This window comes from Balaenoptera acutorostrata, chromosome 9, assembly GCF_949987535.1.
Source record: "Balaenoptera acutorostrata chromosome 9, mBalAcu1.1, whole genome shotgun sequence".
Classification (NCBI taxonomy): domain Eukaryota; kingdom Metazoa; phylum Chordata; class Mammalia; order Artiodactyla; family Balaenopteridae; genus Balaenoptera; species Balaenoptera acutorostrata.
This window is the reverse complement of record NC_080072.1, coordinates 100,818,070-100,831,798: the sequence shown is the minus strand read 5'-3', so window position 1 is coordinate 100,831,798 and position 13,729 is coordinate 100,818,070. Positions and strand designations below refer to the sequence as shown.

Genomic DNA, 13,729 nt, shown 5'->3' with positions numbered 1-13,729 from the left:
TTAGGAGACATCATCCGAAGGGGCAGTGCCAGCTCTTCTCTATCAACCCTAAACCAATCCGTCAATCACATATTCAATGTTGGCTTCTAGTTTACAAATAATAACAAGACTGAGAGAATTCTGGGGGTCTTGCCAAACCCTGTGTTTGCATGATGCCTTCACTGGTCCCTGTGCCAGTATCCCTGAGACTTGTATGGGAAACAGAAAACTGAAGGCCTTGGACTTGTTTCGTGTGATAATGAACTTCTTGGGTCACAGACTGGTTAGACACTCACTGACTCCAGGGGAACCTGCTTCCCTAGAGAGCCGGAAGCAAATGCAAACTACTCCTATGTCTGGCCCGGCTCTGCCAGCCTTGGTAGCCTGCCAGCTAACACACCACTGTGGCAGGGCCGGCTCCTGAGCCTTGCAAGGGAACCTCAGAGAAGCCAAAAGGGTCCTGATCTGAGATCTATCTAGTCTGGGATCAATGAAACCAGCTCAGCTTAATCTAAAGTTCCTTACACATTAGTCATTCGTGTATTACTCCAATCTTGCTTTGTCTAAGCACTCCTTATAAAATTTAGCCTACTTAAAAAATTTAAATGTGTACGCTAGCCTCACCTTATGCAGAAATATAAATAAAAGTACAGGTTAGAGTCACTGCATATTTTTTTCTAATACTCAATTACAATAAATATGAAACCACTGCAATTAAAAAATAGTTCTACCACTAAAATCATCTCAAGTAGCACTGATCATTCATGTATAACACTTTGGGACAGGGCTGATATTAACCCAAGTGCTTTGGGGACCTGGTTCCATGGGTATTTTGGGGAGCAGGGGAAAAATGAGCCCCATGAGAACCTCCAAATTAGGTGTTCAAAAGGGATGATGGGATGAGATGTTTTTATCTCCAGTGGACAAACATCTCAACTTGATTCTGCCCGACTGCGGATGTCGGCGAGCAACCGTATGGGTTTACTTGGAAGAAGGTCATGCTGGAGCCTCCGTGGATCGTGCCATACTCAATGGCCGTCTGGTCAGCCAGGTCGTCCACCGACTCAATGGGCACATCCATGCGCTGCACGGTCAGGAAGGCTGCCAGGTTGGCCGTGTAGGATGAGATGATGATCAGTGTGAATGCCCACCTATGTAGGAAAAGACCAAGAAGTCATCCTTGCCGGGGCACCCCAGGAGTCTTAAACCCCATCCCCAGTCCTGCTGCGACATGGGAGAGACCAGGTGGCCCTCTTCTGAGGGGCTTAGTGGGGGAAGAGAAAGGAGGCAGGGCATTTGATGTCAACAGAAAGGAACGGCTTGGGAGGGTGGCCTAGAAGAAGACAGTGGTTTTCTTTCTCTTATTTCCTAAAGGAGGTGATTATTGGGTTTCTACTCAAAAGAAGTGTGTCCATGAACATGAGACAGCTTGAGAGACGGTGAGCAATGAGCTAGTGAATGAGCTAAGGGTACCAGCCCTGGAGGCTCTGTTCAGAGCTAGAGCCGGGATGCCTCCCCCAGCCCCGTCATGATGCACCCGACATTCAGAGCAGCGTTGCCATGTACTGAGCACCTACTGCGAGCCACACCCCCTCTCTCCTGTACTCCCTACAACTCAGGGAGGTGAAAATCTTATCCTGGTTTCACAGAAGACAAAACCGAGGCTCAGAGAAGCAAAGTCACGTGGCCAAGTAACTGAGAAATTTGTATTCTATAACCAGTTCTACAGATTGTAACAGCAGAAACTCTTCAAGATGAACGGGCGAAAAGCACCTTCGGACGGCTGAGAAGTTGGAATTAGAAAATGCTTTTACAATGGTCACGCTATTTCAGAATGGAAGGTTGTTTTATTGGGCAGATCGGACTTATTTAAAATTAGAATAGTTTTGCAACTCAGGCAGCAGCATACATGCTAAAGTCATTAAAACCAGTTTGCTCACTTAAGTAGGTTAAACAAGACGTCTACCATCTGGTCAGCAGTATGGATCTGCTTCCTAATCCATTTGTTTATAGGGGTTCAAAGATACATGTAAGCACAACTGAGGTTGGATAATCGCCAAATTCTGAATCAGTGGAGTCTGAATTAATGAGGCTTCACTCATTATGAAGACATTGCCAACCAAGGCATAGTGTTTGCCAGGAGCTGCAGCAGCCGGCAGCTTCCAGGTGGATTTCCAAGAGCAGGAAGTCCCATTGTCCCCTTTGCCACGTGTCCAAGAATTCCTTCAGGCTGCCTCCCAGGAGTGAAGGAACAGGGGCACCCATCAACTTGATGGGCACATCCACACATGCCAGATCACCAGTAAGGGATCTGGTTTTAGTTCTGGCTTTGTCCAATTCCACCTATGAGACCTTGGGGAAAAGCCACACATTTCCTCTGAGCTCGTTTGCTTGTCTAATAAATGGGGGATAATAATGTCTGGTCCACCTGTCTTTGGAGTGTTGTGAGATCAGGTGAGATAATATGTCATTAGTGACTAATAATCTGTAAAGGATGAGATGAGTGTGAGATACAGAGACATGTAGAGATGCAATGAAAATCATTTGTCCACCTTCCCTACTTGTGACCTGTAAGGGCCAGGAGTCCCTCCATCTGCAAAACCTGCTCTCCTTGCTCCTGCCTGGGCTCTTACACTCTCTTGGAAGTTGTTTCTCATGAGCTTCCCCCAGAGGAGGCTGGGGTGGTGGTGGTGAGTGGTCCCCAGGTGGAGGCGTGCATTCGGAAGCTGCTCTGCCACATTGTCGAGGGTTAATGAGCCCTGGGTGTGGACATGACCTCAGAGCTGGCTGGGGAGCTTCCCCCAGCCCCATGGCTACACTCTGGCATCTGTTCCACCCTGGGCAGCCATGTGGCTGTTTTTGCCACTGGTCACAAAGGATGGATCAGAGAGAGTAAGTAGCTCATTGCAAGCCCGTCACCTTGGCTGACAAAGCAAATCATGCCCACTCTCCCTCCGGAGGGGCCAGTGGAGACTTGCTCCTGGGTGAAAGGGGCATTGTCATTGTGAAGCTGGCATTCTCGTTAGCAACGTGGCATTTTCCATCGCTTGCTCTGGGTGAGGGTGCCACGGTAGGCCACGATGGCCCTGTTTTCTGACCTCCCACTCCCCAGGGAGCCAACCTAACTGAGGCCCTGATTTTATAACCAAGAATTCCAAGAGGCAGAGGGGCGCACCAACACCTCCGGGTCGGGCTGGGAAGGGCCGAGCCTCCCTTCCACAGACGCTCTGGAGCGGGGTGACCGAGCCACCTGGGGCCAGCTATTTAAAGCACTGCTGAGCCAGTGGGCTGAGCCGACAGCCTGCAGGACCGATGGTTCCCCTTCAGCACCAGGGCAGACTTTCTCTGGAGGAGGGGATTCCTGGGGGTGGGAGCTAACAGGTGAAGGAAGCAGGCAATGGAGCCCTACGTGCAGCACGTGGGAACAAGCACCTCTGGAAGGAAAAGCCCAAGTAGAAAGGGATCAGAATCTGCAGCTGACGTCTCATCTATGGGTTTCTGCCCAGATTTCCTGGATTTTGAGGGAGCTCCGTGACTGTGCCTGACAAGACCGTCCTTTCTGCCAGGAAACGTGAGACCCAGGTCCCCTCAGTGATCCGCTCAGTGACTCCTGGGCACGACCTGATAACGGGTGAGCACCTTGCCCCAGTGGTTTAAATCCTACTGTGTCAGTCCCAACTGTGTTTCCACCTGCCGATCAGCCCCAGTCCAGTGGCTCTAGGTAACTGTCCAGACCCCCCACTGTCCCCAGCACCCATGCCCCTTTCCTTTTCCTCTGGCTTACACGGGCTGAGAAGGAGAGGAGCGAATGAAGGTTGTACGTCCTATAAGCTGTGACACCAAACCTGACAGTGGGTTTTTAAGTGAGGATGGGAAACTTGCCTTTCAACACTACATTGGTATTTCATTTCCCCCCATAATGGCCTAATAGCAATGATTAGTCCAAACATTTATGTAGCACTTCCAAATTTTCAGAGAACTTTCCCATACATCGAATCATTCCACCATGTTCCTTTTGCCCTGCCAAGAGGAGAAGGGAGCTCCAGGAAGAGGCTGGCTGACTGCGCGTGTGGACCATGATGGCAACTTGCTCCCTGAGGTCCTGTCCAACTCCGAGCTACTAACAGCTTGCATTTTCCCACACCTGCTAATGTGGACAGGTCCGGCAGGCCCCCAGAGCCAGGTGCAGAGGGGCAAAGCTCCAGAAAGCTGATGGAGGGGGCGTGGGCTTGGATTTCTCCTGCAGGGACTTCCTTCTACATGCTCACATTTGCATAAATCTGCCTATGCGTTCACAGGCCCTGCCTCTCAACCTCTGGTCATTTTCAGGTCAGAAGGTTATAACTGCTTTGCTGTGGGCCTTCAAGGCATTTTCTCACTCGGTCTCCTTTCCTGCCTTGGCTCCCCTCTGCATCTAGACCTCCAAGGCAGAGAACAGAGAAGGAGAAAAGATGGCCCAAAGCGCACCCACCCGCTGCCCCCAAACCCTCTGAGCTGGCAGAGGCTGTCCTAGGGCAGAGCTGAGGTTCCTGCCTACTGGAAGCTGGATCAGGGCTTATCCGAGGACCCAGGATCTTACCAGACGCCACTGACGCAGCGGGTGGATAAGGCACGAGGGGCGATGGTGGAGCCCTGCTGCATGAAGCCCCCGACCGGAAACCAGAGGCTGTTGCCGAGGGAGTACTGATTCACCAGGAGGTTGCACCGGCCCTGGGCACACGGGTGGGGTGTGTACCACTCGTAGGGCGTCAACCTGTGAGAGAAAGGGACACATGCCAGTGCTGCGGAGGGTGGGCGCGAAGGAAGGGGTGCTGAGGGTGTGAGGGCGCTCCCCTCCCTGACCTCGCCCCGAGACCTCGGCAGCTGGCCTGTGGCCTTGGCTAAGCCCCTCCCCTCTATGGGACTTGGGTTTTCCCACTGAAAAATGAGAAAGTTGGACTATGTTGGCAGTTTCGGAACTGTTTTTCTTTAATCAAAGAAACATTTTAATTTTTTCAAAATAATTCAAGTCACAGAATAGATGGCTGGGAATTGCTTGTTCTGCCTCCTTCAGTTCCCCAAAGTGACCAAAGAGAGACCCTACAGCCCCACAGAGCCATGGTTTGAAAGCCGTTGGCCTAGAGTAGTAATTCTCAAACTTTAACTGACATCAGAATCACCAAGAAGGCTCGGGAGAACACAGATTGTGGCAAAAGCGTCTGATTCGGTACATCGGGTTGAGGCCCAAGAATCTGCTAGTTCCTAGGTGATGTGGATGCCACTGGCCCAGGGACCACACTTTGTGAACCACTGGCCCAGATGGTCCGTCAGGCTCAGGTCCTGGTTCTCAACCCTGTCTGTGTTTCAGACTCACCTGGGAGCTTTTGAAATAATGCCGATACCTGGATTCCACACCCAGAGGTTCTGATTTAATTTGTCCAGGTAAGGCCTGGACATCAGCATTTTTAGGGCTCCCCAGGTGAGCGTGACGGGCACACAGGGTTGCGAAGGGCGGCACTCCCTCCCGCTGTCGCTCGCAGCCTCACGCTGGCCTCTCTCTCCCAGCGGTACCTCTGATGCCCTTTCTTCCTGCCCACCAGACACATGTTCTCCCTCTTCCGCCCCAGCCTGCCTCCCACACAAAGCCTTCCAGCTCTGATGTGAGAGACGCGTCTGGGCGTGTGCTGAGCAGGGCAGGTCTGCCTCTTCACAGGGTGTTACCATCACCCCCGGCCTTCCCTTCAGCCTAGTGCGCATGTGCCGCGCTGCAGGGCTGGCCCACATTTCCATCGCTGCCGCCTGTTCCCAAATACAAGGCCAATGTGCCATCGCTGGCCCCGAGACGTGCTCCTTCTCTTCGTGGCCTGCGGGGCTGGCTTGTACCCGTGGTGCCCCACCTCGGTGGTTCCCAAGCCTACGGGCCACTGGAAGTGAGCTTCAAAAATACAGCTTTCCAGCCCTTGTCCCTAGAGATTTGGAGACGATCAGACATAGAAACTCAAGCTTTTTAAAGCTCCCTGTGTGACTCTGGTATCAGCTGGCTTGGGAATGGCTGCCTTAGAGCAGTGGTTTTCAAATATCTTTTCACCTCTAAAATCTTACCCAGAAGTACAATATATAAGAGAAAAGTGGAGCTGGTCTGAATGAAGACAGGCTGAGGTCCCAGAGCTCTGGCTGCCCAGCCTCTTCACACCGCCCCTCCACGTCTCTGTAACCTTCCAGGAGCCTCCACGCTCGGAGAACCCTGTTTGAAAGCCACTACCTTGGGCCAGATTACCTTATGCTCAGATATTACATATATAGGATATTATATATATATGTATATATAGGATGTATGATCAGACCTTTTGCACAGTTTCTTCTTGGTTAATCTTTTTGTTAATTCTGGATCCTAGGGGGCAGTGTGTGCATGTGTGTGTGTGTGTGTGTGTGTGTGTGTGTGTGTGTGTCTGGTAACCAAGCCCTAAGACCATTTGCAGGCCCCCGAGGTCACCTGAGAGCCATGGCTTACTACACACAGGGGCTCAATCAAAGGGGGCAAGAGCGAACTGCAGGGCAGCGGAGCCAGGACTCAGGCAGACAGTTTTCTTTGAGCAGCCGCAGGCAGTGCGGCCAAGTGCACAGGGAGAGTGTCAGACGGCTCCTGTGCCTCGCCAGTCGACACTGACGACAGCTACTCGACAGTGGCAATGCCTACAGGCCCAAGGGGGGGTGGGTGGCACCCGAGCGGCATAAGCAGCTGCAGCCTTTGAAGACGACCGGGTTGTAAGCAAGGCCTTTCCCTGTTTGGTTGGATCTCATGGGCCAGGGACGACTTCCTGAACTTGGCTTTGATCTCCACTGGAAGAGGCACAGACTGAGTGATTCAATGCCTCTCGGGCAGGCTGGGAACTGCCCCGGGGTTTGGAACGCTGCAGTTCCTTGGGGCTCCATCTTCTAACTGGAGGGTGCACAGTCTCCCCTCAAGCACCGAACAGACGTGCTCTTGGGGAAGACCCCACCCCACAGAGGTGGAATGTTCACTACAGAATCATCTGGCCCCGCCTCCGTGGCCCCGAGGCAGAGGAGACCGCTGGACCAGAGCCACTGGCAGCCCTTTAGAAGCTCACCCTGAGCGGGTCTCGGCTCCTCCAGGGTGGCGAGCTGAGCACTGAGTGGGAATCGGGGACCTGAGGGAATGACCGGAGGCACGAGAGCTTGTTCTGCTTCTGGGTAGTCAGTTGGCTCTCCTGAAGCCCAGGCTGGTCCAACTTAGCCTCAGAGAGAAACAACCCTCTCTGTGCATCTTCCTGGGACGCTCCTCTGCTTCTTCCGTCGGCCCAGGGACAGTCTCTGGTTTCCGGGGGCGGGGGCAGGGGCGCTGGTTCTCCCCAACCCCGGATCTGGACCATTTGTCTCAGCTCAGCACTACTTGCCAATGCTTCTCTCTGTCCGGCCCTCCTGCTGTCAGCCATCCTCCGCAGTCCCCATTCAGCAAGGCAGCTGTGTTTTCACAGACAGACTCGGGCTGGGGAAGGGCCAGGCCCTCTGCAGAGGAGGCCTTCTCCCTCGCCTGTGCCACCAAGGCCTCCAGCCCCCCACTCCAGATTTGCAGGCTCTGCTTCTCGTCATTCAGCACTTTGTGGCAGATCCTGGCAAGGACGGATGCCAGGGCTGCCAAAGGCTCGGTACTTAATCAGAGTGATCTTCCTGCCACCTTCCTCCCTTCCTCTCTCTCCCAAATCTCCTACACAAGCAGGTGGGCTGGAGACTGGGGAACGAGAGGGGTAAGAGGCAGGGGCACAAAAGCAAATTTGGACAAGCTCGCCTGTCTTCTTTGTGCATAGTAGGGGATGTGGGCAAAGATGGATGGATGGGCAGTGCCAGGTCAACAGCTGGGCAGAGTGGTTCAGGTCCTGAGTCCCTCTCCCGTCCCTCTGGTTTGGCACCAAGGGCTTCTCAACCCACCCTTCTCCGGCTCCCCACCCCTCCCATGCAGTTCCCAGAGGTGGACACGAGGTGGCGCTGTGAGGACAGGGAAGGGGAGAGGAGAGTACCGAGCCACTAGGAAGAGGACACAGCTGACGGCCAGATAGGCTAGAAGCATGAAGAGCCAGACGCCAGGAGAAAAAGGGTCCAGGAAGGAGAAATAGCCGGGTCTGCGGCCCTGGAAATGGAAATAAAAACAAGATTCACCGTCTACATTCAGTCAGCATGGCCCTTGGGAAGGGCAGGGCAGGGCAGAGGGGATGGTGACCTGGGTCTGGCCCCGGATTGCATTGCCTTGGGTTATGGGTGATTGGTTTAAATGACACAGGGCTGAAGGTGCAGAGGGGGCTGCTCTGAAACACTTACCCAGCCCTGATCTCAGCAGATGAAACAAAAGAACAGCCGGGGGGCCTCGTTACTTCCTAGGATGAAAGAGGCTCTGTGCTGGGCAAGCAGAACAGCCCTCAGTGTCCCTTATGTGCCGTCCCCACATCCTCCAGGGGCAGTGTGTTTGGGCTCTGAAGCACTTTTGAACTGCTGATGTCTGCGGTGGTGGTTGGAGCGCTAGCCCCCCACTCAGACACTCACCTCTTTCTCGTGAGGATGCTAATATGACAGGCATCCTTGGTTTTTTTGTTTGCAGGGTGATCTCACGCACAGTGAGACCTTCTCAAACCGGTGCTGTGAGGCCCAGATTCTTATTTTCATTGTATTAGGGAAGAAATCAAAGCCCAGGGCACTCGAGAGATGTGTCCAAGGTTATACGGCTAATCAGTGGAAGAGCTGGGACTCAAATGCACGCTTCCTGACACAAAGCCCAGGGCTCGTACCATGATGCTGTGGGAAAACATGTTTGTCCCCAGCACAGGGACATGCTTGGCTAGAGTCATGGGAGCCAAAGGATGGAGCCAGGAACAGAGAGCTGAGGACCAAGCAAGCTCCAGGGCATTTTCTGTAGGAAAGTGAGGTAGAATGAGAAGGAAGGAGTTCCAGAACCTGCTCCCAGTCTTCAGCTGTGTGGTCTCGGGCAAGTGCACACCCCCCTTCAGCCTCCGTTGGAGCTGGACTAGATCAAAGGTGACGCCCTGGTGACCTGCAGCCCACAGACAACTTGTTTGTTTACCTGCAGTGCTTACCCATTTTGATTAATTGCCAACATTAAATGATCGGGAGATTTCACATAAAAATCCAGATTTCTGGCTTAAAAAATGGGTGATCTGGCAACACTGGGCCTAATTCTCAACCAGCTGGAGCTGAGTGGCAGCTGCCCACTCAAGACAGGGCCCCTCTCTGCAGCTCCCCACGGCTGCCTTGGTCTTGCATCAGGCTTACTTCTTCCATTTACTATGAAACCACTGGACTAGATGCTCCTTAAAGACCATTCTAAATTGAAAATGATACGATTTTATGATTCCAGGAATCTAGGAAGTCCATGGATAGGGCAGAAAATCAGTATTAAGCTCAGGGGTTCTACAAACATGTAAACTTTCAAGCTCAAGGGTATATGAGTCACGGCACAACCTACTGTCAATAACAAGGTATGTCACTTTTACACTGGGGTCCCCAGAAACACAAAGGGCAGCTGCCTATGCCAGTACTGATCTCAACCAGCTTTCTGGGCTTTCGTTATCCAAGGACAGCCGGACCATGGAGCCCATGCTGAGAAACTCTAGGTAACAATAGCTCTCCCAATGCAGCATCTAAGGAGCGGGGGAGACAACGCTGCATGGTCCCCTTGTATTCAAACAGCTCCAGTCGTGGGTGATTTTCAACTTCTCTTCTGGCGGGTTTTCCATCCCTTCCCAGCAAGCCAGTAGGCAAATTCCCAAAGCACTTGGGAGTACAGTTTTTACACTCCCATTTGGGGATACAGTCCGGAGGGTACAGAGTGAAGAAGTCAAAGCTTATCCTCTGCCAATGGGGCACCTGTTCTTGGGCCCTTCATCAGTGTGACAGTGACCCCTTGGGTGTTCTGTCTGAAACTGGTTTTCTCTCCCAATAAGGCTGAGACCAGGGAACTGCCCTTTGATACAAATTACAAGTACTCTGCCTCATGTGCGTTCATGCTTGAGCTGCACAGAACACTCAGGTGATTGACTGGGAAAATAAAACAACTTGAGGGACAAAGCCCAGTAACCAAGGGAACAGGAGAGAAATGGGGAGTAGGCCATTTAAGTATGTCTCGTCCTATCACTATGTATATTCTCTAACAGGAAGAAGGACTCAAGAGAAGCAGAATGAGAGTCCCCAGTTAGTCATTCTTGTGTCCATCACGGGCTACCCATGTCTTTGTCTACATCCTGAGAGCCAGTGGCAGACAAAGGAAGACATAGAGTGAGTCCAGAAGGGGGATGAAGGCACTCATGATGCACACACACCTTCTGCAGCAGAAATCACTAGCATGGGCCACTCCTGGGGTCCTTCTATCCCCCAGAGCTTCTCTGGGCAAACGTACATGAATTCTACGCCTGTCGCTCATGACTATTTCACTCTGTGTCTCCCAGTTGAGAGATATCCAAGAGAAAAAAATCTTTCATTGTAGCTTTCTGAATCTGAAACCCCATTAGATGCTCGATGTCAGAAATCTATACCTGATTATATCACAATGAGTGAAATTGAGGAAAATGACAGCACTATTTAAAGCTGCCATATTTGGTTATGGGTGATAAGAAATGATGCACAGCCATGGGAAAAATTCCTGCAGACTCAAGTTATAAAACACAGAACATCACACAAACAAGGATCAAGACATAAACAGAGCTCCATTGGAAACATATCAGTCACGTTGGCAAGGCAACATCTGATTCCACTTGTGATTGACTGACGCCAACCAGAAGAGCAAGGAATGGTCAGTCATTTGAGATTTGGGTCTGGGCTCGCACAGCCTAGGCTTGGGCTGAGCCCAAGCTGTTTTGATGATGCCAAAGAGAAGTATGTTACTTGTAAGGCTCTGAACGCCTACCTTTTTTTTTTTTTTTTTTTTTTCTATGCAGATGCTTTTGATTGCTTCCTTCCTCAAAGACATCTGAGTACTGGTGCTTGGGGCAAATCAGGTGTCACATGCCACAGGCATTTCTTCCTAGTAATAGATTTTCCTTAACCCAAAGGATATATGATGGTGATGCTTTTCTTCTGAAGAACTCAAAATGCTTCACTATGTTCTCTTGATTTCAGTACCCAGTTCTCCACATCGACAGATGGAAGAACTGCGACCCACGGAGATGAAGTGCCTTGCTCAAATCACTGGTGATGGCTTCAATTTCTCTGGTGCTCGTTCGTCAAACTGTGCCACAGGGATGCCATGCTCTCCTTCTTTCAAATGGCAGCTGTACCACGTCTCCCTCTCCTTTTTATCTTTGCAATTTGCTCCAATAAACTCCTTAATTAACCCCACGCCTTCTACCCAATACCAACAGAATCCCGACCTACTCAGTCTCACCCCCTTAAAGTACTCTAAACATCATTTATTTATACCCATCATCATTTATGGTGACTCTGTTGCATTTATAGGCATTTGTATTGATTTATACATGTCTCTGTTGACTACAAGTTGGGCTGGTTCCTTCTGGCGAATACAACCACTTTGAAGGTAGATAATTGGTTATATATAGTCTATGCCCCAAATGTCTACGACAGATCAAGTCCTGCAGATGGGGTGGAAAATTAGATGGCACCAAAATGAAAACTGGTTCCTTGACTTTTGTACAGTGCTTCAGACTGACCACATCAGAGACAGCATCATTGATGCCATCTGATGGTGAAAGAGACTGGGCTGGTCACCAAATGGTCACAATCCCTGCATGGTGAGGCCCTGTGAATGTTTGGAGCTGTGCATGGAGCTATGAAGTGGTACTAATCTCCCCTTGCCCGTTGAAAATTCCTCTTATCCATAAAGAAAATCTGTGAACTCACTGATACTTCATTCTCTATGTACTAGAAGAAATGACATTATAGTAAGGAAGTAATTGCTTTCCCAGAGTCTGGAGCCAAATGCATAAGGACACCAGAGCCACGTAATGCAGGGCAGGCAGTGAATTAAAACACAGACTCTGGAGTCAGCCTGCCCAGGATTGAATCCTGGTTGTACCACGTACAATTATGTGTCCCTGTGCAAGTTACTTAACCTCTCTGGGTCTCCATTTCCTCTTTTGTAACATGCGGGTAGTAATAAAACCTACCTCATGGGTTGTTTTAACACACAGTAAGTGCTATATAAATGTTTGCTCCCCCTCTGCCTAATGGTAGCCATGAGTGAAGGGGGTGCAGGGAGATGGTATATGACAAAAGAGGGAACTTCCTTTTATATTGATTCTCCCTCAATGGACAAGAAATACTATTTTCTGCCCTATAGGAGCACATGCTAAAGATGCTTGGAGGGAGAATGCCATCTGGCCACAGTCGCTTTCCATAACTCCTGGAGTTTCTATGGGTTATAATACATGAGTCATGAGGGTCCCCCAGGGCTCTCCAGGGGAGCGATTAGGATAATACCAGGCTCTCTTCTGGAAGGCTGGCCCTTAGAAGCCGGTGATTGCAATCTTTGGAACTCAGTTCCACCTCAGCCTTCCCAAAAAAGTCAAGACAGAGTGGCTCAGGTGTGCAGCAGGTTCTCCTGTGTCTGTGTAAGGGCTGTGTACCCTCATCACCAATTCCTACACACAAACCAGTGATATCAACTCTCTTCCTTCCCTGAATCCGCTCCCTCTCCAGCAGAGCCAATGACAAAGGCTCATCCTGTCCCCCAGGTAGTTTTGCCAGTCTTTAGAACTAAATGGCCATTCATAGAGAGGTTTCTTTCCACACCCCATTGTCATCAATAGTCAATAAAACACTCTTTAGGGCTAAAGAAAGAGATAAGAAAGACGGTCTCCATGACTCTTTCTGGAAGCAGTAGAAGGAGATTTCTTCTTGGCCCGTGCCAGGAACCCATGGATAACCTCCCTCAGTGTGTCTGCAGTGGATTGTCTTGATGATATTTTGGTTTAGCATGCACTTCTCACATCTGACTCCAAGAGTAAAAAAGAAGTAAGCAATTAATTTCTCTTCACTTAAAACACCCAGATGGGTTTGTTGCCTATATAACCCAGATGCTGGCATATTTATTTTCACTTTGCTGATTGGAAATCTGGCATGAGAAGACCTAAGTTCTAAACCTGGCTCTCACCGTGACTTGCTGAGTGATCCTAGGTGAGCCACTCAGCTTCTCTGGTGCTGTTTTCTTCTTCCAGAAAATGGGACACCACAATCAACATGAAGGGGGGGATGTGAGAACTACTAAAGTAATGTTGATAAAATCCTTGAACTTCTTGAGAGAGGAGCACTCAATAAATAACCAATATTAACATGATTATACATTCAGGGAACCATATTTCCATTATATGGGCTATCATGTTACTTAGCTTTAAGGAATAGAACTTTATTCATTTTCTGTTTTCTTATAACAGAGTATTAAGCAGTATTAGAAATGATTCACTGGTTTACTTAGCTTTGTTCTCCATTTTCCTAGACAGTCTTTCCGAGATGAAACAGACCTTCTTGAAAAACAACTAATACATCCAGCAAAAATGCCAGGCATTAACTTAATGTTGACATTTATTTCTTGCTCACTTTTTAATCACTGTCTGCTTTTTTTCTTTCCGTTTTTTGTTTGTTTGTTTGTTTTTACTTTTGTTTAGAGAGAAGACTCTAGCCAAGAGTTAAGAAGAGAAAAAGAACAGAGTGTGAAACTTTCACATTTGCTATTCAAAGGTGGAGCAGGACATTGGAGGGGAAAATAGTAAACTCACATTTTCAAGGGAGCCTT

The 13,729-nt window shown here is 49.9% G+C and overlaps 1 protein-coding gene across 4 annotated transcripts in view; it reads right to left on the bottom strand.

Moving 5' to 3' along the window:
- GRIK4 (glutamate ionotropic receptor kainate type subunit 4) overlaps positions 1-13,729 on the bottom strand; it is a 440,922-nt gene that overhangs the window by 22,168 nt on the left and 405,025 nt on the right. For all 4 annotated transcript variants that reach the window (XM_057553865.1, XM_057553866.1, XM_057553867.1 and 1 more), the window contains 3 exons: positions 7,995-8,104; positions 4,559-4,732; positions 965-1,130 (listed from right to left, as the gene is read on the bottom strand). In XM_057553865.1, the coding sequence (XP_057409848.1) occupies positions 965-1,130; positions 4,559-4,732; positions 7,995-8,104 (450 nt within the window). The remainder of the gene's footprint in view (positions 1-964; positions 1,131-4,558; positions 4,733-7,994; positions 8,105-13,729) is intronic.